This window comes from Polychytrium aggregatum, assembly GCF_025602895.1.
Source record: "Polychytrium aggregatum strain JEL109 chromosome Unknown BJ171scaffold_2, whole genome shotgun sequence".
Lineage (NCBI taxonomy): Eukaryota > Fungi > Chytridiomycota > Chytridiomycetes > Polychytriales > Polychytrium > Polychytrium aggregatum.
The window spans coordinates 504,602-528,926 of NW_026516204.1; the positions used below are offsets into that span (position 1 = coordinate 504,602).

Genomic DNA, 24,325 nt, shown 5'->3' on the forward strand with positions numbered 1-24,325 from the left:
ATCCAATCGCCGCGCTCCTGCCGGCACAGCCCCACAGTCCATGTGCGCCGCTCTCCAACTGGCCAGAAAAGCCTCCGCCACCGTTGTCTCTGTATTGGCTGCAATTCCTGTCTGTCTGTGGTCGGTGATGTGTGGTCAGTGATGTGCGGTCAGTGGTGTGTGGTCGGTGATGTGTGGTGAGCCTGTCGATTTTTTTTTTTTCTGGTCCCCAAGCCTGCGAGGATTGCCGCCGGCTGGCCTTGGTTGCTTGTCCGTCGGCCTCTGCCCTGGTCTGCACCGCTTTGCTGTCGCCAGCCAGCCAGCTTCCACCACAGCCATGCCCAACACCGAAACGGTCTTTGAATTCGACGACGACTTTGCCCCGGCTGTCGGGGCCGACGACCATGATCCTGGCTCCAATTCGGTCCCTGCTGGTGTCGTGCCCACCATCCGCCTCGATCGTGAGAACGGCTTCGACTCCGACTCCGATGACATCATTGCCCCTGCTCGTCCCTTGGGCCAAGCACTGTCCTCTCGCAGCATCGGCGGCGATCTCGTCGCCTCGCCATTCCTCGACGACCTGGACGAATCGCAAGTCGTCAACATTCTTGACTACGTCGCCCCTGATGCCGACGACGATGACCAGGCCGCCGACCCCAAGCCATCTGCTGCAATTCCACAGCCGGGTGCCATCGACTGTGACTGCGACGGCGCCCCTGCCATCCCGAATGGCGCCCCGGTGAAGCGCCGGGTTGGGCTCGCCGACTTTGATATCATGAGCGTCATCGGGACTGGTGCCTATGGCAAGGTCTTCCTGGTCAAGAAAAAGACCAACAGCCATTTGTTCGCCATGAAGGTGCTCAAGAAGGCCTCGATCGTGATCCACGCCAAGGAAACCGAGCACACCATCACCGAGCGCTCCATCCTCGAGCGGGTGCAGCATCCCTTCATCGTCAAGCTGCACTATGCCTTCCAGACATCGTCCAAGCTGTATCTGATCCTGGACTACTGCCAAGGCGGCGAGCTGTTTAGCTATCTCGCCCGTGAGAAGATGGTCTCTGAGGACGTCGCAGCCTTCTACTCGGGCGAGCTTATCCTTGCCCTGGAGCACCTACACAGCCTCGGCATCATCTACAGGTGCGCTCATCCTGACATTCAGTCGAATGCCTGGCGACTTGATACGCTCCAGTTTCGTCAAAACTGCACTCGCAGTGACAATTCGTATCTCAGCTAAACTGCCCAATTCAGCTCTGGGACCTGATAGAAACCCCGGCCCCTGACACCATCGCTTACTATCTTTGTGCCTCGCTACAACCATCAGGGACCTGAAGCCCGAGAATGTCCTCCTTAACAAGGACGGCCATGTGGTTCTGACTGACTTTGGCCTCTCTAAGGTCGCCGTCGATGCCCGGACGGTGTGCGGAACAGTCGAGTACATGGCTCCAGAAACCATCAACGAAAGCACAGCCTATGACAAGACTGTTGACTACTGGTCCCTGGGCATCATGATATATGACATGATCACTGGATCGCCGCCCGTAAGTTTATCGTGCGTCCCGAACCGCAGCCAGCACTGACCTGTCGCCATCATCCACCGACTCATCTGCAAATCTCATTCGCACGGCCCGCAGTTCAGCGGCAACAATCGCAAGAAGGTCATGGACAGTATCCTCAACAAGAAAATCACGTATCCAAACTACATATCATCGTTTGCAAAGGATCTGCTGATCAAGGTGCGTCGCTGTCGGGTCTGAACTGCGCTTGTCGATGCTGGCTTCGTGGCGCAAGATTCATGGCACGATGCGACCTCCTGCCGTGCTTCTGGTGTTGCTGCTCCAATCCAGCACATCGCCGCCGGCCAGCGCCACACAGGAGAGGCTGCTTATATGATGGATAGTCGAGCGGCCACTCTTCTCGAAGTCATGATGGACTGTTGATTGATGCGCCATGGCAGTGTGCACCTGCGCTTCGTCGTGTGCTGTACCGAACACCGCAATCCCCTCCACTCACTGTCGCGCCATTGCGTTCATAGCTCCTTCGCAAGAACCCGGCTCAGCGACTCGGCCACGGTGACAACGGAGTGGCTCAAATCAAGAAACACGGCTTCTACCGCAAAATCAACTGGACCAAGCTCGCCAATCTCGATGTGGATGTGCCCTTGAAGCCACTCGGAGCGGTGCGTTTGATGTCCACGCTGCCGACTTGCTGGTTTCTTGCACCCATGCTGTCTTCCCCGCCTCTTGTTCTTGTTGGACTACTGACGCTCGCTTTGTGCTCTTTCATGTCGGTGTGTAGACCAGTTCCACCGATCTCCTTGCCAACTTTGACTCGCACTTTACGTCCATGCCACTCGAGTCGCCCAGCCAGGACCTCCCTCCCGAGTTGATGGATGAGCGACACAGCCAGCTGTTCCGTGGATTCAGCTTTGTTGCCAGCACCTCCGAGTACCTCTAGAAGATCCAGCTGCGAGTTCCGGGTGGGAGAGAATGTCGGGTGTATCACCCTCTTCCAAACAGCGAGTCGCCAGGGTGGGATCGATCTTTATGTGGCAGTTCCCGCCATCGACCAACCACCCCCCACGCGAGTATTTTGCTTTGCGCTGTTGTTTTATACCTGTTTGGAGTCGGATTTCCAGCTGTCCTGGCAAGACCATTGGCACTGTCTCGCCCCCCTTTCTCCAGCGAGCGCGGGACTCGCCGTCCACTTTCCATCTCACTCCTCACCCCTCACCCCTCACCCCTCATCTCTATCTTCATTAAACCACCTGTCTTCTGATACTAAAAGTCCGGGAAATCCCGAAATCCGTAGCAAATGGGTGACTCGGCGTTCCCTGTTATCTCTTGGTCATCTCCCTGCTGTCTCCCTGCTGTGCTGCATTGGATGATGCTTGGTGCAGTCGATGTCGTCGGTGACAGCTCCACAGTGACTGCGAATCCCATCGAAACCACACGCCCACACGATGGCAACAGCAGCAGACTCGTCTGCGGCGCAATTCGCTGTATTTCAGAAAGCAGGAGCCACCGGTTGTTTCGGTCGGCTGAACAAGACCACATGATGAGCGCTCATGATCAATGCTGTTTCTCTGCCCAAGGATCCTGCATCCTAGTCTCTGGTCGACTTTCTCTTGGATCCGCCGCTGAAGCTTGCGGAGGAATCACTGGCTCTGGCGTTGCCGACGATCTTTTTGAGCTGTCAGACGACGGGGGAAGCGTCAATGACTGTCCACTACCACGCTGCTAACGACTATCAGGAACCAGGAGAGACCGGCTGGACTCACTCACCTCCTTGTTGAGCGTAGCGGCCGAGAGCTCGGATGCTTGGGTCATCTGGAGGAGCTGTTGGAACAGCTGCACCATCTCGGTCATGTCTTGACCGTTGCCGCCCTGCGGGTTTGAGGCTTGAAGGCCCTCGTCCTCGTCCGTTTGGCTGTCGTTGTCATCGACATCGTCGTCGTCCGAGAAGGGCACGACCTGCATGGCGGCCGAGGAGCCGTGGCGGATTCTGGGCAGATGATGCACCTGGATGCGGGTGCCATGCCACTCACATCCGTCGAAGCCGTCGACGCAGTAGAGCCTGCACTGCTCGCGGAAGCCCGATTTCTTTGTTTTGTAGGGGCACCTGGCTTCCCTCATGACCGTGAGGCCTGTAGACATGCGCACAAGTTTAGTCAAGAGCCATGCCCAAGGCCCCAAGCAGAAATCCAAGGAGTTGCGCTGGCGGTGGCTGCTTGACGCCGGGATTGATTCCTCAACAAGCAGCGCGGGAAGAAGTCGGCATGGCATACCTCGAATGATCTCTTTGCCATGGTAGCGGCAGCCGTCCCAGCCTTTCATGCAGCCCCACTTGCACTGCTTGGTGAAGTTGGAAACGTCGGTTCCGTAAGGGCAGCGACCATCAATGCTCTGGCCGCTGTGGGCATTGCAGAGCTTCCCCGTGGCGAGAGCAGTGCCGGCGCACCGCCTCTTGTTTTCGCTCGAAACGAAGGCGCATCGGGTCGTTTGGAACTGGGGCATCGTAGGTTAGATTGATTTGACTTGCTTTGATTTGATCAAATAGCTTTGAGCGGGTGGGCCTCGGTGCAGAACATGACAGTGAGCCGGCAACGGGGCCATATATATACGAATTCCTTCGCGGCGGGTTGCTGCATCTCCGAGGCGACTGGCGGATACCCTGCGATGTATCCCCTCCAGCCAGGAGAGGGAGAGAGAGAGGGCTGAGGGTACCCGGCTGACCTTGGGTGGAAGCGCCGCGTGTGCCCAGACGACCAATGACATCTCCATGCCAGGGTATCCCCCTCTGCGTTCGCGCAGGGGCTGGGGGGGCGGTGCTTGTCATGGCCCCTTCACAAAACGCGATACGGACCACTCCAAAAGGCAGATGGCCGATGAAATATACTTTGTGGGAGCGACACCGAGAGAAACAAGTCCATCCATTGGGGGTGTGCTGCAGGTCGGGGAGTGCTTTCCTTGCGTATCCACCGCGGATACCCGAGGAATGCTCGGCGGATACCCAGCCGATGTTTGACCAGCTCGACCTGCTCGACCTGTTCGACCTGTTTGATTTCTTTCTTGGCGCCACCGGTCTGTGCAACCAAAGGGCCCATATCACTATCAATTTTTTCCGGCCCCCCGCGGCTGCTCATCTCGGTCACCTGAAAGTCACGTTGTATGTGACGCAGCAAAAGTTGGAATCCGGCCATGGTCGGTTGATGGCATTTGGTATCACCTTGAGCCGATTGACGGTGGTGGTGGGCAATTGGTGTGGAGGAATGACCAATTGTATCATTGTTGGAAGTTCCACTCCGATTGCGGACAAGAACCACCACCATCTGAATCTCTCTGGTTGGAAACCTAGTCAAGCGTGGCTGTGTGTCAGCGAGATGACATGATCGTTTGGCTATCAGGCAAGACTCACCTTGACAAGATGTCTTCCCACGACTGATTGAGCGAGCGATGCGTTTCTGGATCTGAATCAAGGACGCCACTGCGCAGTATCTCTGCCAGCCCAAAATGCGCTGGTTTTGAGGAGATTCTTTCTTCCCCAAGGGCAGAACCAGCCATCGTCGCTATTTTCTCGCCAGATGGCTCCCCGCAAGTGAAAGGCACCACCCAGGCGACCAAGTGGATCCAGAGCACCCACAAGATCCTTGGTCTGCAGCAATGGATGAGCACCACACCGAGCCCCAAGATCCCTGGGTTGGCTTCCTTCCTGCGATACATTCGCCATGTGTTCAATGGAGACATGCTGGACAAACAGCTGTACTTCAGCCTGACCCGGCGACGGCGATTCAAGCGACTCGATCTCCACAGCAAGCGACAGCGCACCGTCCACGAGATGTGCAAGCAAGTCATCGACCAGGCACCACCGGAGACCGAGGTGGTGATTGCCTTTGGGAATGCATCCTGGAAACAGGGGAAGGGATACCCATCCAGTCCCAGGAGACTCAGGTTTGCCAAGTATTTCGAGCAGTTCCACCACCACCAGAGACGACCACCAGACCGATCCGTCTCCAAGATCCATGTGTGTTCGGTGAACGAGTTCAACACATCCCAGGTATGCTCACATTGTCGGGAATTCAAGCGACTTGAGTCACCCGAGCATCTTGATATCGAGAAACCACACTTTGTCCGGAGCTGTGCAAGCTGCCATACGCTGTGGGATCGAGACATCAATGCAGCCAGGAACATGATCTCGGTATGCCAGTCGATCATCGCCACAGGAGATCGACCGGGTGTATTCAAGACTGTGCTCCCGAAACCAACCAAAACCACTCGATTGCCAACCAGGACGGGAAACAATCTCACGGCTTGCTCGCTGGGGCCTACAGTCAGTCAGCGGGGTTCAGATATCTGAAGCCAGGAAGGGGAAGTGTCCCGTTTCTTTCTGGATAGACTGTAAGTATCTTGTTCCTTGTGCATTTCGGCAGTGGATGCCGGGTCGCCCATATTCTGGGCAGTCCACTTCGGGGTTGCCATCCCTCTTGGGATGGTCGATGGGAGGTGGTTGACTCCCTTGTGCAAAGTGTGTGTGTGTGTGTGTGTGTGTGTGTGTGTGTGTGTGTGTGTGTGTGTGTGTGTGTGTGTGTGTGTGTGTGTGTGTGTGTGTGTGTGTGTGTGTGTGTGTGTGTGTGTGTGTGTGTGTGTGTGTGTGTGTGTGTGTGTGTGTGTGCGGATGTGTGTGTGTGACGGCGAGAGGCTTCTCGCCTTCCCTCGGGGGTCTCTCGCCAGAGGCTGCTCTTCTCGCCGACCGAGGTGGCTCCGAGAGCGCGTTTTTTCGTTCTCGCTGATTTTTTTAACATGAAATTTTTTTCATAGTGTATCGTTTCTCTTCGTCCGCAGCCCAGGTCCGCCGTCATCTCTGGCCTTTCGAGCTTCCACCATGATCGGACAGGTTCGTGCCCCATGCCTTGCGCTGTCGGCGTTATGTGCTCGCCAAGACATTGATCCTCCCGTCGCAGCGTAGCGCACCGCACTCATCTGCGATCGGCACCAACAGCCGTGGTCGCGATTGATTCGCTTTGCTGCCCAGGATGGCCGCATCTACCATGGCCAGCCCGTTGTCGACCAGCTCGGTCGGTTCCCGCAAGCTTTGGGCGGCCTCGAGGCCTACGTCGTCGAAGGCGATATCTTTGGTGCAAATTCCGTCACCAACACCTTGCTCAAAGTCGAAAAGGTGACGCTCTGCAGTCCATGGGGCCGCCATCGCGAGCAGCTACTGGGGTCATATCCACGATGCTTGCGCTTGCATCTCGCTCATCCAGCTCCGGTTTCTTCTTTCGCCGCCCAAGCTCCTAGCTCCTCTTGAACGAGTGCCCATCTTCCTGGGCATCGGGCTCAACTACGCTTCCCACGCAGCCGAGCTCAAGACCGCTCCCCCGCCCCAACCGGTGCTCTTCACCAAACCCCCTGGAGCCCTCCAGCATCCGTTCGAGCCCATCGTTGTTCCCCGCGTTTGTGCAGACGCCGAGGCCGACTATGAAGCCGAGCTGGCCGTCGTCATCGGAAAGCGGTGCAAGAACGTCAATGCCCACGAGGCCCTCCATTATGTCGCCGGCTACACCTGCGCCAACGACGTCACCGCTCGATATTGGCAGCGGCAAGTCGGCCAGTGGACTTTCTCCAAGAGCGTAAGTTCTGGGCGAACGGCGAAAGGCGAATCGGATCGTGCCTGTGGATGCGCCTCGTTTCATCGATCGCCGCATCCTCCGCTCGAGCTCCGCCCTGTCAATGAAGGCTAACTCCCTGTCCCTGGCTCCAGTTCGACACCTTCTGTCCCCTCGGGCCAGTCATCACCTCCACGGCCTTGATCCCCGATCCCAATGCTCTCGGCATCTCGCTCAGACTCAACGGCGAGCTCATGCAAAACTCGTCCACCAAAGACATGATCTATCCCGTTGCGTCGCTCGTGTCGTTTCTGTCCCAGGGCACAACGCTCGAACCCGGCACCGTGATCCTGACTGGAACCCCTCCAGGTGTTGGCACTGGCAAGGACCCCAAGTTGGTCCTCAAGCACGACGACCGCTGCGAGGTTGAGATCGAGTCGATCGGCACGCTGGTCAACCCGGTGGTCTACGGCGCTGACGAGCCTTCGGTCGAGTGGAGGACTTTGCCCTGATATCAGCATGCCAATGAGCAGTCCTCTGGTTGGGCTCTACACCGATCCAGCCATAGTCCCGTAACACGACAATGTGGTTGACCGTCGAGACACTGATGCGTGTTTCGGAAGTGAGCTTCGCGAGATTGGGCTGGGCGATAGTGCATGTGTTATTCAGCTGGCCATGTGGTCGATGAGGACGCTGCAAGGCACTGCCCTGTCCACTTGCAGCGACGACAGCAACATCTGCAGCATATCCCATATGGCCAACTACGCCATCGTGAGTAGCTGCAGCAGCTGGAGCTCTTCGTCGGCGCCATCCACGAGGCAGCGGTCCACTTGGGCGAGCCGCTGGCACATCATAGCCTTGTCCTTGTCGCCGATGTGTTCGCTTTTGAGCAGCTGGTCGTGGAGCTGTGCAATCAACCTCTGGATATTAGTCCCTGGCCAAGAGTGCCCAACGCACTGCACCACCACCACCATAGATGCTTGTGTGGAACCAGATGAATCTACGAGCAGATGTGTCCCAATAATCAACCAACTCACAGGAACACACCTGCGAAATGAGCTGCGTGGCGCTGTAGCCAGAGCGAACAGCTCGCTCGACCGTCTTCTGGGCACTTTCGAAATTGCGAGGAGGCTGCCAGACAGCGAGCATCTCGCTGACGAGGCTCTGTGGAATAACCTGAGAGACCGTCCCTCGGATCAGCGACTCGCTCTTTGCCACGGCCAGCAAATGCCGTCCTCCAGCGCCAGGGGAGCACAGAGATGCCTTGTACCTACCCCGCCGATTTCGCATATGATGTCGGCAGTGATCGTCGACTCGTCGCGACAGAGACGGTGGGCGCTTTGCAGGTACATGATTGACTTTCGCATATCGCCGTCGGATATGTCCACCAGCTTGTCAAGTACCTGACGGTTCATCGGCCAACCATAGATCGGCATGCTCGTGTGAGTTTGGATCCATCGGGCCGACACACATATACGTGGTCGGTCGGTCGGGAGTGCAATGCAATGCCGCCGCCCACCTCGTCAGAGCAGTTGACGTTTTCTTGCTTTGCAATGTGGTCAAGGCGAGCTTTGATGGACACACGATCCAGAGGCTTGAAACGAAACTTGGCACAGCGCGAGGCCAGCGGCTCGATGATGCTGTTCGATTCCGAGCGTCGGCCGTGTTAAAGCGGGCCGATATGCATTTCCTCCCCCCCCCCAGACGAAACGTACGCAAATGCTCGATATCCAGATCATCAGCGGCGGATGGAGGGCAACCACGGAGTTCGCGAATGGAGCACTTTACCGGCTGACGTAGTTGCAGATAAGACAGAAGCGAGTGATCTTGGAGTAGGTCTCCATCGTCCGCCGCAAGGCCGACTGCGCCTCGGCTGTCATTGAGTCTGCCTCATCCAGAATGATGATCTTGTATGGCGGGCACGGGTACTCGCTGGCGGAGTAATGCATGGGAGTCGAGTGCGGATTATCGAATTGGACGTGTGGATAAGCATCACCATCGAATGAGGGCACAGCAGCCGGACAAAGCGCAGGATATACCAGAACACACACCTCGATTTTGATGATCCAACTGCCACTCGAGCGAAATCCTTGACCTTGGCCCGGATCACATCGATACCGCGTTCGTCTGATGCATTCAGCTCAAGCACCCTGGCCTTGATCATCTCTGGTCTGGAGCCAAGAGAGAGGTTTTTGGTTCAGTGGGCCTCTATCTCTACGCCAGTGAATGTCTCAGTGGCGGCGATGGTTGGTACGGGAGACGCTCAGCTCCAGCTCGTTGCACTTTGTTTGATCTGGACACTCACCCGTACAGCTCCCGTGCCAACGCCAGTATGCTGGACGTCTTTCCGGTGCCTGAAACAGTCAGTATGGTCGTTGATCAGCTCCCGAGTGTATTAGCTCCGAGTCGATCAGCTCCCGAGTCGATTCACCGGCGCGGCGCTGATCGGCATCCATGTCGATCTACCTGGAGGGCCGTAAAACAGAAGATGCGGGAGCTGGGGGAGGGCATCGTCGCAGCTGGGCTGTCAGTACGAGCTCAATCAAAGCAAAGCCATCAGCGCCAATGGGTCCACATGCTCTGCTTGAGCCGCCCTGGTGCCTACATTCTGAGACTCCATGGTTTTCTTCAGCACCGCAACGGCCTCTTCCTGCGAAGCCACTTCGTTCATGGACTTGGGGCGGTACTTTTCGATCCACGGCTGGCTCTGCAGGTTTTGCGCCTGGATGGCAGCCGAGTTGGCTGTCGGGCGCGGCTGGAACAGTGCATTCATGGTGCTGGCAGGGGGGGGGTGGCTTCTCTCAGGAGTGCCGCTTTGATGTTGTTGCTGGCGCCGGGCCTGGTGGAGGATCGGCAGATGATGCGCTGTTGGCGATCTTGGGCCAGAGAATTGTCAAATCTGGCCAGATGAAGCCGCTCGGCTCGAATGGCGCCGGCCCGGTTCGAGCCGCGCTGGTTGGCTTTTTTTCTTTCATCCCAACTCCGAACAACACCGAAACCAACCGACGACGCAGCCAACGACACATCCGCGACGGCCCCGCTGTTCCTGCACCATTCTCCTGGCCGTGATATCAAGCGACGCATCGGCCACTGCAAAACCGCAACCTTGTCCGCACCACACAATCGGCAGCCATGGAAGACATTGAGCCGCATCTCATCGCATCCGGACTCGCTCTGCATGAGTCCGTCGAGAGCGTCGAGACCCATCTGGAAGCCCTGTTTTCGCTGCCCCTGGAGCAGCACCTCGCCTCGCTCTCAAAGATAGACCGGGCCAAGCTCGAGATCGCCATCGCATACGCTCTCAACACGCTGTCATTCAGTATGGATCCGACCCCCTCCCCATTGCCTCATTTTGCCAGCAAGTAGTGCGGCCAGAGCGGAAGCGATCGCTCGTTGGACCTGGCCATCTAACAACACCCTCTCTGCTTGCCGAACCCAAACTGGCGCCACTCGTGTGCCCGGGCGTTGCTCTGCTCGACGTTCCGTGCAGTCTACTTGAAAACTCAGGGCGTTTCTCCCAAAGAACATCCCGTCTCAAAGGAGCTGGTACGCTGACTCGAGGCATATTGGCGCGCTGCACGAGCCGGCAGCGAATATCGACTGGCATGCTGATCGGCGTCATGGATACAGGAGCGAATCAAGCTGTACTTTCAAAAGATTAAGGATATTCAAGATAAATCCAAAGGTAAATGGAGACCCTGTGCGCCGCCGACATTGGTCGAGTTGTGCCGTGCCGGAGTCATCGATAAGCAGACTCAGCCTGTTTCGCATGCTCGTCCGTCGTCCAGCCAAACTCAAAATCGATGCAAAGTCAGCAAGTCGGTTCATCAAGCACAGCCTATCGGGCAACAAGGATATCCAAGGTAGACTCGCATTCACATCGAATGGAACCGATGCAGCATGCGCGGAATAGATCGACAAGGGGGGGGGAGAGGGACGCATCGCCATTCAAGTCTCTCATCGCAGTTGTGCCGAATGCAGACTCGCTCAGGAACGAACAGGACATGTCCAGACGAGAGGCCGAGAGGATTCTGGAGCAGGTGGCTCACGATATCAAGCAGACCGGAACACCGGCTGGGTCGGGCGCCGGTGCTGTCGGCAATGGAGCACAGCCGTCAGCAAAAAAGCGAAAGGGAACCCCTCAAGACAGTGGCTCGGCCATGCAATCCGCTGCGAAATCAGCATCGCAAAGCGCCGTCGATGCCGACGCTGACAAGCAGCGGAGCGCAAAGTCGAAGAAGAACAAGAAAAAGTAGATGGCTCAATATACGGCGCCGCGGCGATTGACTGAGACAGTGTTTTGCTTGACAGCGTTCCCTTACAGTCCGTCCCTCGACCATGCTCTCGCTCTGTGGGTGGGTAACTGGCATTGTTGCATTCGATGCCAAACTCGCCTTCAACACGCCAAACCAGGACGGCTGAGGAAAGCCGCAAGATCGATCTTGCTCCTGCGCCTCCCTTTCTCCTTGCCTCTCGCCGGTGCGCTCTCGCCGTGCCCTCGCCGTGTCCTCGCCTCTCGCCTGCCATCGCGCTTTGGCGAAAAATCTTTGCCTTTTCCGCCAGCCGGCTTCTGTCTTTGATCTGAGCTGTCTCTGCATCGCCGGACTGCCGTTGTCGACCGCTTCCGCACGCACGCACGCACGCACGCACGCATACACAGCTCCCGTCCCGCTCCTGCCCGGTGCCAAAAAGAAAAGTACAGCAACAAGCTCAAAGATGTCTGCCTGGCGCTCATTGTCGACCCACCTCAAGGAAATCCGTCTGCACCTCTCGCAGACCGCTCCTGGAAGCCAGGGCGTGAGGTGCGCCTCTCTGATCCATCAACAGCAGTTGCTCTTGGCGACGGGCGCTGGGTCGCCAGCAGCACAAGCCCTGCTCCTTGCGATACATATCTATCGATCATTTTGCAAGCACGATGACCGCCTGCGACAAACGCCTCCTACCTGCGATATACACATGCCAATGTTCTCATTCTTTCCTCCAACTTTTGTTCATGTTGCTGTCCCGGATCGGATGATGCAACACCCACAGGGAGTTTGTCAAGAACACTTATCCCGCCATCAAGAGGGATAACCCTGCCTTCCCCATTCTCATCCGAGAGGCTGCCAACGTCGAGGCCCGTGTCTTTGGACGATATGGTACGAGCGAGGGCAGTGGACTGGCTCACCCGCATCACAGACACGGCGACATCCCTGAGTCATTCGCAGATTGTCCCCCTTCTCCAACGCGATATACCATCACCAGACTGACTCTTGTCTCGACGCCACTGCGATGCACTCGAATCGCTTTCAATCTATCACTGGACAAATCGCGGTTCTCCCGACTTCCATCTGGAAATGTTCTCCCCACCACTACTGGCTTGCGCTGCATCGTGACATCAACCCGAATCCGGATGACTGTCGATTCACTCGACCCCGCATGCCCCCCCCCCTCTCTCCCTGGAATCGGCTCGCGATCGCCTCGAATCTTTGGACACCTTATCGATTTCCAGCCCTGGGTCTCGAGCGCAAGGTCCAGCTGGAGGGCCTCACCGAGTCCGAGGTGGCCTCGAGAATCCTGGAGCTTGCCCAGACCAAGCCCAGCGCCACCCAGCACTAAGAAGGCTGTGTCCTATCGCATGCATTCACTCTCTCCCTCGATTATCCCGCACCGACCGACACAACCGGGCTCTCGTTCATCACAAGTATTCCTCTAGATACAATCTAGATCCGAGATAATATACGCCACAATCACGTGCAAGTCTACACTTTTGGCTCCCGTCGACATCTGCGCTGCCGAACAAGCTCGAGACAGTTGCGTAGGGAACTATGGCAGAGCTCCGTGCAGGCGTGAGGCGACAGGGAACTTGATGGACGATCGCTTTCGGAGGAGCAGCTGCTCACTTGTGCTGCGTGGCCTCGCGGACCAGCTCGCCCAGACGCATGAGCGCAGTGTCAATGTCGCTCTCGCTCGCGATCGAATAGGCCGCACGGACGTACGGGGTCTTTGTGGGGTTGGCAAAGAACTCCTGTTGGCGATCGAGGCGAGGCGATCAAGACGAAGCGGTCAGGGAATCGGCAAGCCGGCGACGGCGTCAGGCGGCCACGGCAAGCAGCCCGCACAAAGCGGCTCCATCTTCTTGCAGATCCAAAGGCCAGAGACCGATCGTGGAGCCGCCTTCGCTGGGAGCTTTGTATATCGTCGGTTTGCGGCGAGTCGCCGACCGACAGCAAAATCGAGCTTATGGGACAAAGGTACTCACAAATCCGGGCACCAGGACGACCTTCTTTTCCATGGCCTTCTCCTGGATCAGCGATGACGAGTCGTCGATGCCGAGCAGCTTGATCCAGACAAACATGCCTGTGTCAGAGGATGTTTCGTTACTCAGGGATGCTCCATTGGTCTGAGATGGTCCATTGCTCAGGGATGCTCCGTTGATGCTTACCAGCGGTGGGGACGTTCCATTCCGCAACTCCTTTCAGCCACTTGTCGGCACTCTGGATGAAGGCGTCTCGCTTGCCCTCGTAGAACTTGGCCACGCTTTGCACATGATTGAGGAAGCCAGCATGCCCCCATTTGTGCAGGACAGACGATACCACCGCCTGCGAAATGCCCGAGGGGTGCAGGAACGAGGCCTGGCCGTGCAGGACGATGCGTTCGACCAGGGCCTTTGGGCCTGAGACCCATCCGACGCGGATGCCGGCGCTCAAGATCTTGGAGAACGAGTCAAAACGGAGCACCCGCCCATCAGAGTCAAACGAGAAGTACGATGGGATGCGATGCTTGTTGAACTGGCGAGTTGTGTGGGGATGCAAGTGGTCAGTTCTGGCTCCGGGATGGCAACTCAATGCGTCCATCCGCAAACCACATTCAGGGATGTACCGCCATGTTCCAGGAACAGGCATGCTCCCCTCCCCAAAAGCCATGTGCCGATCGTAGGTGCGCCCTCGGAAATGCTGGCATCACACCTGCAGATAGTAGTACGGATCGTCCTCCAGAATGATAAAGTTGTGTCTCTTGGCAATTTCGTAGATCTGGTGCTTCCTTTCGAGGGTCGTGGTCAGGCCTGTGGGGTTGCCACCGGCCGGAACCGTGTAGAAGAACTGCAGACCGCAACGGGAGGTGGCCGCGGAATCACCGATTCAGATTTGTCGTGCCCAGGACCAACTCCTCGTGCACCAGCTCGTCATGCCCAGCGTCATCCTACCTTGGGTTTCTTGACATCAGCAGGCCAGTTCTGGAGAGTCTGCTCGAGCTTGTCGGGGACAGGGCCACTCTCATCCACTTCGACCTCTGACATGCCGAACAGAGCCGGACGGAGTCGTTCTGGTCAGTCGCACTCCTCGGAACGGGGCTGGGACTGTTCCGGTGGCTCGTGCGGCACCCCCGGGATCTCAGCGAGCCACCACCTACCGACAAACTTGACGCCCAGCGGGCGGAGGAAAGCGAGGGCGCCGACATAGGCAGGGGCCTCGACCAGGACCGAGTCGCCCGGAGCAGCGAGCATTTCAAAAGCCTGCAGATATGCTCGCAGCCGGGTCGGAGTAGATACAGCACCGAGGAAGATGAGCGACGGCACGAGAGAGTCGCGATGCATAGCGAGTCGATAGGATCGCTTGCTATCCTCACAGCGTGCAAACAGGGATTGTGCAAACAGGGATTGTGCACACAGGGCTTGTGCCGACCTTGGTGAGGACATCCTGGCTTCCGTTTCCGACGCAAATATCAAAGTCCTGGAGCTTGGGGCGATGCTCGAGTAGCTGGAGATCCCGCAGCCACTGGACGAGGTTGGGCAGGCCGTTCTGAGCATCCGTGCCGACGAGGGGAAGGACTTGTTAATGAGTGTGATTGCATGGGGTGAGCCGAGTCGGAAGGCCTGGGCTGAGTACTCACCGTTGCGCTGTACTGAAGGGCAACCTGGACATCCGCCTCGGAGATGTCGATGACCTCGCCACCGCGCAGGGTAACCTGTGAGATTCGAGTCGAGACGGGAAGCGAAAGGGCGTGAGCCAGTGCCGCGGGGCCGCATCAACCTGCCTGTTGCTCGTCGAGGTAACAGCAGCGGGTGTAGCGGGAAAGCATGGTGATGCTTGTGACGCTGGTGATGCTGGTGATGCTGGTGATGCTGGTGATGCTGGTGATGCTGGTGATGCTGGTGATGCTGGTGATGCTGGTGATGCTGGTGATGCTGGTGATGCTGGTGATGCTGCCCGTGCCGAATGCCATTGCCTGTACTCGTATTCAGGAATTGTGCCGATGTCGGGTACTCACGCTCATCTTGGAGAACGGGAAGGTGGTAGGATTGGGGTTGCCGCCGCCAAGCGATATCTGAAGGAGTAATGGAAGTGGGTAAGAGCGGAAGCCGCAAACATCCTCCAGGGAGGGGGGAGCCTGTGCGAAACTCCATACCATGCCCGGGATGCTGCTGAACTTTTGCAGCTGGCGGATGGCCGAGGGTTTCCTCGAGGCGCTGGTGGGGGAGAAGAACTGGGAGTAGTCCATGGCAGTGGGTTGCGTAGGAGGACCAGAGGGCGATGCGGAAGATGCAGGGTCAAGAAGACGATCGCGGCCAGATCTGCAGACGGCCGAGACGACGATCGAACGGGAGAGGCGGGGACAGCGGGCCAGACCAAGGGCCAGGCACCTGGGCGGCATTGTGATCCACTGATGAGATTGCGATGGTGGAACCCGACAAAGGGCGAATGAGCGGGCGGGGCCAAGGGCCAGCGAAGAGCAGCGAATGAGGAGCGAGGGCAGCGAATGAAGAGCGAGGGCAGCGAATGAACAACGAGGACAGCAGCGACCTGCGCGTTTGCGATAGCGGCTCCTTGGACTTGATCATCTGCGGGACTTGATCGGATAGTTCGCCCGGATCGCCCGGATAGCGCTGGTCTGTTGTTAGCAACATCAACGACATCAACGGCATCAACAACATCAACGACAGCAACGACATCAGCGACATCAACAACATCAACGACATCAGCGACATCAGCGACATCTCCCCATGGTCTTGAATCGCATCGGCCTGTCCCCGTCGCTTTTGCCGTCCCTCGGCTCCTCCAGGACCAGTCTCTGCCACCTCCGTGTCGGCCTGCCGCTCGCACACCTGCGCTGTCGATTCTCGACCGCAACGCCCGACACCAAGCCGACGCTCTTTGGCCGCATCGTTGGATACGCCAAGAAGAGCCGGGACTTTGTCAAGCAATACTACAACGGCTCGCGGGTGCTCATGCGTGAGTCCAAGTTGGCCGGCGAGCTCCGGAAGAAGCGGGATCGGCAAGGATACCAACTGACTCGCGCCGAGCATGTTCTCGTCCACAAGTCGGCGATGGACGTTCGCAAGACCATTCCGTTCTTCATCACCCTGGTCGTTCTGCCGGAATCCCTGCCCTTCCTGATGGTCTACCAGCCGCACTTTTTCCCGTCGACGTGTCTGTCGGCCGAGCAGTGGATCACCAAATGGACCAACTTGGCCAAGATCCGCACAAAGTTTGCCCAGGAAGCCACCTCGGCCGCTCGGGACGGCGGTGCGGTAGGTGATGTATGTTGAATTGCGGCTGCTCACCCGGCCAGCGTCGAGCAAGCAAGCACTGCCTCGCCGATAGGATGTGCCGTTCCAGGCTGGCCAGATGGTCGATCGGCTGAGTCGTCCATGGCCTACACTGCGGACAACACTCTCGCTCGGCGACGGGAAGATGAATCGATCGAGCGGATCGGCGGATGGACGATTCCTTTCCGTTTCACCTCGTCGCATCGCAGCCAGATCGACATTGTCCCGCAGCGAGCTCGAGGTGCCCGAGTTTTATTTTGCTGACGGTCTTGCCGTTTGTCGCAGGTCATGCCCGAGCGGTTTCTGTCCGACTCGGAGTGCGCCGCCATCGCTCGCTCGCAGTCCAACTATTTTATCGCAGAAAACATGAGCCGGCAACAGCTCGCGGTCTACAACCGGTTTATGGGCCTTCCTCGGTTCGGTCTCCGAAGCACACTGAAGAAGGCACTCAAGTCGCATTTCAAGTATCTGCGGGAAGATGACCTGGTAACTCGTTCGCTGTCTTGGATCGATGTGATATGTGTCGCTGTGGACATGGACAGCCGCTGCGGTGAAGACCGCCATCTCCGGATGCAGATGATAACATTCATCGCCTGTGTTCTGCGTGCGGGTGCACATCTGCTCACAAATCATCTGCTCACGGATCATCTGCTCACGGATCGCTAGCTCATCCAGAAGGAAGGCATCGACTCGCTGTCGGATCCACAAGTCCAGACGGCACTGGAAGAGCGCGGCATGTGAGTATCTCGTCCGAGGCAAGGCACGGCGAGGCAGGGCAATCGAAACATCGGTGTGCAGTTACGAGATTATCATCGGGGGCTAACGCTGATTGTTCCCCAAGCAACTCGCTGGGCCAGTCGCCCGAGGAACGGCGGCGCTCGCTGCAAGCCTGGATCAAGCTGCATCTGCACCCGGACCCGCACATCCCCGAGGGCATGATGATCCTGGCTGTGATGTTCCGGTCGCACATCTGTGGCCGGATCGAGTCTGCAAACTAGTGCGAATACAGCAATGGCGATATCGATGTCGACACCGAGTCGATATCCCAGTCGATATCCCAGTCGATATCCATTGATATCCCAATTGATATCCATTGATATTCCAATTGATATTCCAATTGATATCCCAGTCGACACCGAGTTGATATCGAATCGGTGTATTCGCACCGTCGCTATTGCCCGCAGCCAATCCCGCCGCGCGCAGCCCTTTTTTTCCTTGTCGGCCGTTTCCCACCGACCAGCGCCCCTCCGGCCCGCTGCCCCATCGTCAATCGCTTGCCCGCTTGCCACCCCGGACAGCGTCTTTCTTTGCACACTCCTTCTGCTCGTCCGAGCCTGCTCATCTGTGGTCCACAGCCGGCGACTCGTCAAGCAGCAATCGCCAATGTCCTTGTAGCCTCTCCACTGCCTTCCCAGCTGCCATCACATCCATCTCCCCCCCCCAACTGGCCATCGCATCCATCACATCCATCACCACCAGTCGTGCGCATACCCTTCCAGATAACTCGCTGCAACGATGCCCAGCTCTTCTGTCGATCTGCAGTCTCTGCAGCATCTGCGCTCCAAGATTTGCGCTGAACTGCCCCAGCTCTTTGCCGAGCACCCTTCGGACAATCTGCTCCACCAGCTGTGCGAGCTAATCGATGACGACAGTGAGTTGCGCCATTGTGCATCGCATCGAGGTCGCTGAGGCTTCTCAACACCGAGACACCCAAGCAACTTTGGTTCTGTCCAGATTCCCATCCACTCGTGTATTGTGTCCGCCGCCCGCCTGTGCTCTTGATGGCCTCCAGCATGGCCCACACTCCCCCCACCACTAAGCCCTCCCTCCCGCCAAATGGCTTACCGCTGTGTCTCTGTACTCTACCTGCTCTAGCGGTGCTCTATCGATTCTGCCAATACAAGGCCGCAACCGTAGACTCGGCGTATTCGGCCATCGTCAACCATCTCAACTGGCGGATCAAACGCTCGTCTCGGCCGTCTGCGGGGCCTGTCAGTGCCTCGAGTGTAGACTCTTACATCCATCAGCGGCCCATCTATTTCTTTGGCCAGGATCTCAACGAGCGGCCGGTTATGTGGATCAAAACCAAACTGCTGGACCCACGGAACAGCGCTGCTCTGCCGGACTATGTTGCGCATCTGATGGACCTGGCCAGCTGTCTCGTTCGCAAAACTTGGCTCGCAAAGAGCGGCGAGTATCCGCCGTCGGTCTTCCAGATCTGCATCGTCATGGATCTCGAAGGCGCTGGTATCGGCAATATGGTGAGTGAGTCCCCCAAACCCGGATGAGGACGGCGAAACAGATGCAGTCTTGGTCCCTTCCCAATCGCGCCTTTCATTTGACCCACACTGCCTCATCCCGCTGCCTACGGCCGTGCCCCATGCTTCTCTCCACAGAGCCTGGAAATGATGCCTCAGTTTTTCGAGCTCTTCACGAAGCAGTACCCAATGCTCTTGGGCCCGGTTCGCATCCTGAACTACGGCTGGGTCCACGCCGGCATCTGGACCGTGGTGAAACCGAGTCTGTCGGCCGATGCCAAGAACCGTATTTCATTTGTTTCCAAGGACGAGCTCCGCACCTTCATTGCCGCCGACCAGATTCCGCAAGGTGGGTTGACAGGCGGTCGCATAGCCACATCACATTCTCAGCATCAGGCGCACGGTGGACTCGCTGCCTGTCCGTTTTTGTTGTCTGGTACTGTGCCTGACGCTGTGCTCGGCGATACTTGCTGCCGATTCTTGCTTCAGAATATGGCGGACTGTCATCCGCTGTGCCGCTGGACGGCTTGGCAGCTTTTCTGGCCCAAGAACCGAGCCCGAGGTCGAGCGTGTATGAGAGCCTCCATCAAGAGATGGTCCAAAAGTGCGGCGAACGCTTTGGCGTCGCCATCAAGCCCCTCGGCCCGAAAGTCGGAGAAGCTAATACCGACCAGGTTGTGCCCGATGCCAGCAAGTCCAGCCAGGAATCGGCCCGTGATGAGGCAGAAAGTGACAAGAGCGAATGCACCGACTCAGGCGATGAAGCCGACGTTTTCTACGACTGCGAGATGGACGATGCGCTGGCCGACTGGGAGATGACCCTCTGCACGGTCGCCGACGACCAGACTTCATCCGTGTTCACGTACTGCAGTCGAGAGGGCGATCACCTTTGCCACTCTGACTCGGAGCACTGCCATCCAATCCCCGATTCCGTGTCGGACTCGGGCCTGTCGCGCTATTCGTGCTCGGGTCGTCTCCTAGTCGATCAGGGAACCCAAACTGCTCCCGAATACTCCATCACGACCGTGACAACGACAACGACCGTGTACTGTCCGGACCATAGCGGCCACTCCGCAGACTCGCTGCAGCACAGCAAAGTCAGGCCCGGGAGCACGGAAACCTGGAGGCCGCTTGTGTCAACGGCGGCTCGGCTCGCCCACCGCACTATTGTGCGAATGGCTTCGATGAACCGTTCTCGATGGATTGTGGCGGTCGTTGGCTGCTGCCTGCTGATGTGCATGCGCTCGAGCTCGTTCGCCAAGCGGTTCTGGCCCACGGTGCTGTACGGCACAGCAGGATCGGTCTCGCTGCTCAAGTATGTCTTTGGCTACCACAAAGCGGCGGTGTAAAACGATCAATCCAACGATACCGAAACACCGCAGGCGCCAAACGAGCCCGACGATGACCACCCGACAGGCGACAAGCGAAACAACAACACCACCACTACCACCACCAAAAAAAGAAGCCACATAAGATGTGCTCAAGATCACAAACGGACACAGGCCAAGTCTTGGATGAGCGCCGCTGAAGTGACGATATGATGCGACGTCATGAAGGCCCAACGAAATGAAGAAGGGAAGCCGCGCGAGTCGGCACCAAGATGATTCGAAGCCGTTGAGTTGACACCGGTCCAACTGATTGCACGTGCTGTACGGCCAGCAACCATCTGCTTTCAGTGAAAAGTAATTGCGATGAATGTATCCTGACCCATAAGCATGATTTGGTCAGTCAGCCAGTCAGTCAGAAGTGAGGGATTGGCCTTGTATTTGCTTCATGAATGTGGCTCCGGATCTGCTCACGCTGCAAGGCCGCATGCATGACTGCTGCCTGCCGGATCGCCTCAGTTCTTGGTTTCTATCTGTTGTGACCCCGGCTGTATTTTTGGATGAAGATGGAGCCACGGCCGTGAATACACCATATCGGTATCTGCTGGTAATGACGAATCTCCGAGTACACGTGCGCCATCCAACAGATCCGACAGAACGGCACACGATAAGCGACGGCGCTGTGGAAAGCCGTGCTGGGCGGCAAAGCGTGTGTGTTTTCATGAGCCACAGCAGCCTCGTGAGCACCGCCGGAAACCCAAACACCCTGTCTCGAGCCGTGTTGATTGCGGGCAGATAGTGCTCTCGGCAGTCGCTTCTGCAGCGAGGATCTACTTCTTGTCGTCGGACGCGACGAGAAAGTTCCCGGCGATCTGCGAGGCGTTGACGCAGAAGTGGAATGCAGAAGGCGAGGACAACACACGACACACGATGAGTATGCGTTTGTTCCGCACGGAAACACAGCCAGACTTTGCCATAGCGCCTCGCGTCATGAGATCGCCCTTCGCTTCCTTACATCACTCTGTCGCGGATCACATCGCTATGGCCAAAGACGGACAGATCCGCCGCAGTCCTCGAACTTACCAGGAGCGGGATATTGTACTTGTCTCGCCGAATGGTAAACGAAAAACAGCAGTTGATATACCCGCCCTTCGGGTCGTTGAGGTTGCGCAGGACGCAGCTCGTCAGGACGGCTTTCTGGGCGGCATCAAAGGCAATATTGCCGTACTTTTCCCAGTAGTTGACGGCGCTTTCTTCCGCAAGCAGCTCGTAGATGCAGATCTTGCCGTCGCGCAGCGTCTCAATCGGGATCCCGACGAGGTTGGCAAACTCTCTGTTGGATTTGTAGATCTCGCCGGTGCGCCGCCACAGGCAGGCTGGAATACCCATGGATGAAAAGACGCGGTCGTACTCAAGCAGCAGCCGGTCAAAGGCCTCCTCGACCAGCACCAAGTCGATGTCGGTCAGGCTCTGGGCAACCCAGCGGAACCGCGGCCGAAAAACAGACATGACGTTCAATATCCGCTGGCGCGACTGCGGCGACATGTGCATCTCCATCCATTTTTGCAGCCGTGTGTACGAATTGACGTAGTTGTATGGCTTGAGCAGGCCGGCTTCGAACTTTGCGTTGATGACCTGCTTCAGACGGTCCTCAAAGGTGCCATCAGCAGGATCGGCGGCTGTCAGAATGAACTTTTCGGTGCTGCTGAGTTTGGTTCCGTCTGGAGCAACAGAGACGTTGGAACCGGATCCGACAACACCGCCCGTTTTGCTGTTCGCTGGGATAGCCGAAGTTCCGTCGGCGTTTTGGCCTGTCGATCCATTCTTGCCCTGCTCCAGGCTGTTGAGAAAGTCCGTCAGGATGGTGAACTCGTTGCCCATGTGCTCGCTTGCAAACAGCGGGGGGAACTCGGACATGCCCTTGAAGATGGACTGCTCGAGGGCCATGTTGCTGCCGGTTAGGGCACTCGATGCGGTGCCCATGCCGTTACCGAGAATGTCCAGTCCATTTGCCGGTGCCCCTGGAATAGGGCGGGAGGCAACGACTCCTCCTACACCGAGGGCGTGGGCATTGATGGTCGAGGAGGCCATTGACGACAGCGATGACGACGACGATGAAGCCGATGTCGATGGCTTGGCCTCATCGTGGCAGAGATGGGCAATTTTGCGCTTGATACACCGCTGGCACGGACGGCCTTCGTCTGAATATCCAGTGGGGCGAATTGCAACGGTCGAGATGGGGTTGGATGGACATTGAAAGCGCGGACGTGGGATTATGCGCAAGGTGGATATGCAGTCGTTGGGTGTTTGTGGGAGCAAACATGCAGCCATTGAACATGTGAATCGCGGGACAGGGTGGCAGAGGCAGTACACTCGAGTTAGAGGCTGTTGATGGCCTTGCTCGTGCGAGATCCCGCCCCGATCCAGTCTTCCTGAGGAGCCGTTCTGCTGACGACTTCAGTCCGCCGAGACCCGAAAGCTTCGGCCCGACCCGGCGGCGTGGTTTCTTCACATGCATATCGCGTGCCGAGAGCCGTCGGCCACATATCCTTATCGGATACGCCCCAATCGGCGCCACGGCAAGCCAGAGCGGCACGGACGTATTTGACAGCGCCGTGATGCAGAGATACGGCGCCGACAGGCTTTTCCACATCCGACAGACTCCCAGCCCCGCACCGACCTAATCCACCCTGAACCAGACAGCCGCCCGGCACTATGGCTTACCGCATGTCATGTGGCTTCGCCGGCAGTACACGCATGCATGCGAGACCTTGCGGCGCTTCGAGGTTGGCTTTTTTGGAGTATCGCCGCCGCCGGAAGCTGCGTCGCTGGCAGCCAACCCTGCATCAGCCGAGCCAGCCTGGTTGTCGGCCTGCAGCGCGTCCGCCGCCAGCTCCGAGGCAATGCCGTCGGGGGTCGACAGCGCCACGGATGTCGGAACAACAGAAGCCAGCGCTGCAATCTGAGACATATCCGTGCCTGGAGCGCCCGATTGCGACGAGCCAAAGTCGTTGGTCTTGTCGGTGTGCGACGGCAGCCCGGCGATGTGGGAGGCAAGATGCCCGAGCGAGGAAGCAAACGACGGATTCGAGAGCGAGTTTTGGAGGAGGACCTGGGTCTGGACAGAGCTCGAAGGTGCCGAGAAAGAGGCGCTGGTTGGAATGGACGGCGGCTGCGATGAGCTGGGCGGCTTGGGGGCTGCGAGCGGATCCAGCTGGCCCTGGCGCTGGAGAATCATCTGGGTGAGCTGCTGGAGATTGGACAGCGATGGCGTCGAGCCCGTGGCCATCGATGCCGAGACACCCGAAAGCACGGGTGCAGTCAAAGCCGGTGCCGAGTGAGGGACGCTGGTCGGCTGTGGCTGAGCCGAGGCGAGATCCTGGATGCGCTGCAGATGCTTCTGCTGGAGCTGCTGTAGTTCTTGTATCTTGATCTGGTACTGTTGATGGTGGTGATGCAGGTGGAGATGCTGATCAGAGACAGAGGCGGGTTTGTCGGCAGGGTTACTGTGATCAGAGTGATCCGACGAGGAGTTGGCTGGGTCCGCAGCGGCCGGCGGATCGGCGACCCCGGCATCGCCGCTGGAGGGCTTGCGCTGGTGCTGGCCGGACAGGTGCGTATTTTTAGAGCCGGAGGACGACGAGGAGGCGGGATGCATTGGCGTGGCGGATTACGAAAATCGAGATAGAGAGAGAGAGGAAGATACTTGATCGAGGGGGAGGTGCGACGCAGCGAGGAGAGCCGTGGAATAGTCGGTGACGATGACAGTGTTGGTGCTGTGTTGGTGTTGGCGTTTGTGCTGGTGTTGGTGCCGTGATATGGATATGCGGGCTGTGATATGGATATGCGGGCTGTGATATGGGGTTATGCGTACGTGGCCGACGCGACGCAGATGCGGCACCAGAGATGCTCAAGCCCGACGTCGACAGCGGTGTGCGGCGATGGGCAGCCGGCGGTGATGATGAGACAGAGAGCAGCTGGCGGTGACGGGCCTTCGGTCCTTGGTCTTTGGTCTTTGGTCTTTGGCGGCCAGGACCGGGCTGCTCCGACAAAGGAGCCGCGGCTGCGCACCCGGCCGGCTCGAGCCGGCTCGACCCTCGACACGGGACCATGCGCAGCCGCGCGCAGCACA

The 24,325-nt window shown here is 57.8% G+C and overlaps 10 protein-coding genes across 10 annotated transcripts; 6 read left to right on the plus strand and 4 right to left on the minus strand.

Moving 5' to 3' along the window:
• Window positions 1–754: 754 nt before the first annotated feature.
• On the plus strand, window positions 755–2,433 carry BJ171DRAFT_557561 (kinase-like domain-containing protein; the record flags this gene model as incomplete). The annotated part of the gene is made up of 5 exons (XM_053113099.1): window positions 755–1,116; window positions 1,301–1,517; window positions 1,611–1,712; window positions 2,012–2,166; window positions 2,280–2,433. The coding sequence occupies 5 exons, from the start codon at window positions 755–757 to the stop codon at window positions 2,431–2,433; spliced, it is 990 nt and encodes a 329-aa protein (XP_052971383.1).
• A 523-nt stretch (window positions 2,434–2,956) lies between these two features.
• BJ171DRAFT_564517 (uncharacterized protein) lies at window positions 2,957–4,168 on the minus strand. The gene is made up of 3 exons (XM_053113308.1): window positions 3,764–4,168; window positions 3,261–3,622; window positions 2,957–3,168 (listed from the first exon to the last, which is right to left on the minus strand). The coding sequence occupies exons 1-3, from the start codon at window positions 3,990–3,992 to the stop codon at window positions 3,082–3,084; spliced, it is 678 nt and encodes a 225-aa protein (XP_052971384.1). The 5' UTR covers window positions 3,993–4,168; the 3' UTR covers window positions 2,957–3,081.
• A 2,309-nt stretch (window positions 4,169–6,477) lies between these two features.
• BJ171DRAFT_418753 (5-carboxymethyl-2-hydroxymuconate delta-isomerase) lies at window positions 6,478–7,593 on the plus strand (the record flags this gene model as incomplete). The annotated part of the gene is made up of 3 exons (XM_053107357.1): window positions 6,478–6,651; window positions 6,767–7,105; window positions 7,237–7,593. Coding segments are annotated over 3 exons (870 nt in total), but the record flags the coding sequence as incomplete, so codon positions are not given.
• Window positions 7,594–7,671: 78 nt separating this feature from the next.
• On the minus strand, window positions 7,672–9,963 carry BJ171DRAFT_486100 (P-loop containing nucleoside triphosphate hydrolase protein). Its single transcript, XM_053109188.1, has 9 exons — window positions 9,687–9,963; window positions 9,548–9,578; window positions 9,387–9,435; window positions 9,133–9,252; window positions 8,870–9,013; window positions 8,601–8,721; window positions 8,356–8,484; window positions 8,129–8,257; window positions 7,672–7,986 (listed from the first exon to the last, which is right to left on the minus strand). The coding sequence occupies exons 1-9, from the start codon at window positions 9,852–9,854 to the stop codon at window positions 7,843–7,845; spliced, it is 1,035 nt and encodes a 344-aa protein (XP_052971386.1). The 5' UTR covers window positions 9,855–9,963; the 3' UTR covers window positions 7,672–7,842.
• A 126-nt stretch (window positions 9,964–10,089) lies between these two features.
• Window positions 10,090–11,379, plus strand: BJ171DRAFT_486102 (uncharacterized protein). Its single transcript, XM_053109189.1, has 5 exons — window positions 10,090–10,400; window positions 10,572–10,627; window positions 10,712–10,766; window positions 10,870–10,944; window positions 11,063–11,379. Exons 1-5 carry the CDS (start codon window positions 10,214–10,216, stop codon window positions 11,335–11,337), a joined length of 648 nt encoding a protein of 215 aa, XP_052971387.1. The 5' UTR covers window positions 10,090–10,213; the 3' UTR covers window positions 11,338–11,379.
• A 272-nt stretch (window positions 11,380–11,651) lies between these two features.
• BJ171DRAFT_113048 (NADH:ubiquinone oxidoreductase 11 kDa subunit) lies at window positions 11,652–12,804 on the plus strand. Its single transcript, XM_053105476.1, has 3 exons — window positions 11,652–11,883; window positions 12,113–12,219; window positions 12,573–12,804. Exons 1-3 carry the CDS (start codon window positions 11,798–11,800, stop codon window positions 12,677–12,679), a joined length of 300 nt encoding a protein of 99 aa, XP_052971388.1. The 5' UTR covers window positions 11,652–11,797; the 3' UTR covers window positions 12,680–12,804.
• A 155-nt stretch (window positions 12,805–12,959) lies between these two features.
• Window positions 12,960–15,562, minus strand: BJ171DRAFT_557563 (pyridoxal phosphate-dependent transferase; the record flags this gene model as incomplete). The annotated part of the gene is made up of 10 exons (XM_053113100.1): window positions 12,960–13,088; window positions 13,323–13,420; window positions 13,506–13,851; window positions 14,029–14,163; window positions 14,268–14,353; window positions 14,474–14,576; window positions 14,746–14,862; window positions 14,954–15,028; window positions 15,332–15,388; window positions 15,470–15,562. The coding sequence occupies 10 exons, from the start codon at window positions 15,560–15,562 to the stop codon at window positions 12,960–12,962; spliced, it is 1,239 nt and encodes a 412-aa protein (XP_052971389.1).
• Window positions 15,563–15,890: 328 nt separating this feature from the next.
• BJ171DRAFT_486106 (LETM1-like protein-domain-containing protein) lies at window positions 15,891–17,798 on the plus strand. The gene is made up of 4 exons (XM_053109190.1): window positions 15,891–16,592; window positions 16,896–17,096; window positions 17,277–17,347; window positions 17,452–17,798. Exons 1-4 carry the CDS (start codon window positions 16,065–16,067, stop codon window positions 17,606–17,608), a joined length of 957 nt encoding a protein of 318 aa, XP_052971390.1. The 5' UTR covers window positions 15,891–16,064; the 3' UTR covers window positions 17,609–17,798.
• A 37-nt stretch (window positions 17,799–17,835) lies between these two features.
• Window positions 17,836–20,286, plus strand: BJ171DRAFT_113090 (CRAL-TRIO domain-containing protein). The gene is made up of 4 exons (XM_053105477.1): window positions 17,836–18,261; window positions 18,486–18,871; window positions 19,007–19,217; window positions 19,358–20,286. Exons 1-4 carry the CDS (start codon window positions 18,126–18,128, stop codon window positions 20,215–20,217), a joined length of 1,593 nt encoding a protein of 530 aa, XP_052971391.1. The 5' UTR covers window positions 17,836–18,125; the 3' UTR covers window positions 20,218–20,286.
• Window positions 20,287–21,023: 737 nt separating this feature from the next.
• BJ171DRAFT_470975 (uncharacterized protein) lies at window positions 21,024–23,769 on the minus strand (the record flags this gene model as incomplete). The annotated part of the gene is made up of 5 exons (XM_053108587.1): window positions 21,024–21,065; window positions 21,277–22,394; window positions 22,706–22,873; window positions 22,918–23,632; window positions 23,701–23,769. The coding sequence occupies 5 exons, from the start codon at window positions 23,767–23,769 to the stop codon at window positions 21,024–21,026; spliced, it is 2,112 nt and encodes a 703-aa protein (XP_052971392.1).
• Window positions 23,770–24,325: the final 556 nt, after the last annotated feature.

Bases quoted from the DNA above. Each gene is read 5' to 3' on its own strand.
- BJ171DRAFT_564517 (XM_053113308.1), bottom strand. From the start codon at position 3,992: ATGCCCCAGTTCCAAACGACCCGATGCGCCTTCGTTTCGAGCGAAAAC. The intron at 3,623-3,763 runs GTATGCCATGCC...GCATGTCTACAG, and splicing joins TGGCAAAGAGATCATTCGAG to GCCTCACGGTCATGAGGGAA. The intron at 3,169-3,260 runs GTGAGTGAGTCC...GTCGTCTGACAG, and splicing joins CCGCTACGCTCAACAAGGAG to CTCAAAAAGATCGTCGGCAA.
- BJ171DRAFT_113090 (XM_053105477.1), top strand. From the start codon at position 18,126: ATGCCCAGCTCTTCTGTCGATCTGCAGTCTCTGCAGCATCTGCGCTCC. The intron at 18,872-19,006 runs GTGAGTGAGTCC...TTCTCTCCACAG, and splicing joins GCGCTGGTATCGGCAATATG to AGCCTGGAAATGATGCCTCA. The intron at 19,218-19,357 runs GTGGGTTGACAG...TTCTTGCTTCAG, and splicing joins CGCCGACCAGATTCCGCAAG to AATATGGCGGACTGTCATCC.
- BJ171DRAFT_113048 (XM_053105476.1), top strand. From the start codon at position 11,798: ATGTCTGCCTGGCGCTCATTGTCGACCCACCTCAAGGAAATCCGTCTG. The intron at 11,884-12,112 runs GTGCGCCTCTCT...CAACACCCACAG, and splicing joins CCTGGAAGCCAGGGCGTGAG to GGAGTTTGTCAAGAACACTT. The intron at 12,220-12,572 runs GTACGAGCGAGG...ATCGATTTCCAG, and splicing joins CCGTGTCTTTGGACGATATG to CCCTGGGTCTCGAGCGCAAG.
- BJ171DRAFT_486100 (XM_053109188.1), bottom strand. From the start codon at position 9,854: ATGAATGCACTGTTCCAGCCGCGCCCGACAGCCAACTCGGCTGCCATC. The intron at 9,579-9,686 runs GTAGGCACCAGG...GCCCTCCCCCAG, and splicing joins AAACCATGGAGTCTCAGAAT to CTCCCGCATCTTCTGTTTTA. The intron at 7,987-8,128 runs GTGTGTTCCTGT...TTGATTGCACAG, and splicing joins CCACGCAGCTCATTTCGCAG to CTCCACGACCAGCTGCTCAA.
- BJ171DRAFT_486106 (XM_053109190.1), top strand. From the start codon at position 16,065: ATGGTCTTGAATCGCATCGGCCTGTCCCCGTCGCTTTTGCCGTCCCTC. The intron at 16,593-16,895 runs GTAGGTGATGTA...CGTTTGTCGCAG, and splicing joins CCGCTCGGGACGGCGGTGCG to GTCATGCCCGAGCGGTTTCT. The intron at 17,348-17,451 runs GTGAGTATCTCG...TTGTTCCCCAAG, and splicing joins GCACTGGAAGAGCGCGGCAT to CAACTCGCTGGGCCAGTCGC.
- BJ171DRAFT_486102 (XM_053109189.1), top strand. From the start codon at position 10,214: ATGGAAGACATTGAGCCGCATCTCATCGCATCCGGACTCGCTCTGCAT. The intron at 10,767-10,869 runs GTAAATGGAGAC...TCCGTCGTCCAG, and splicing joins TATTCAAGATAAATCCAAAG to CCAAACTCAAAATCGATGCA. The intron at 10,945-11,062 runs GTAGACTCGCAT...TGCCGAATGCAG, and splicing joins GGGCAACAAGGATATCCAAG to ACTCGCTCAGGAACGAACAG.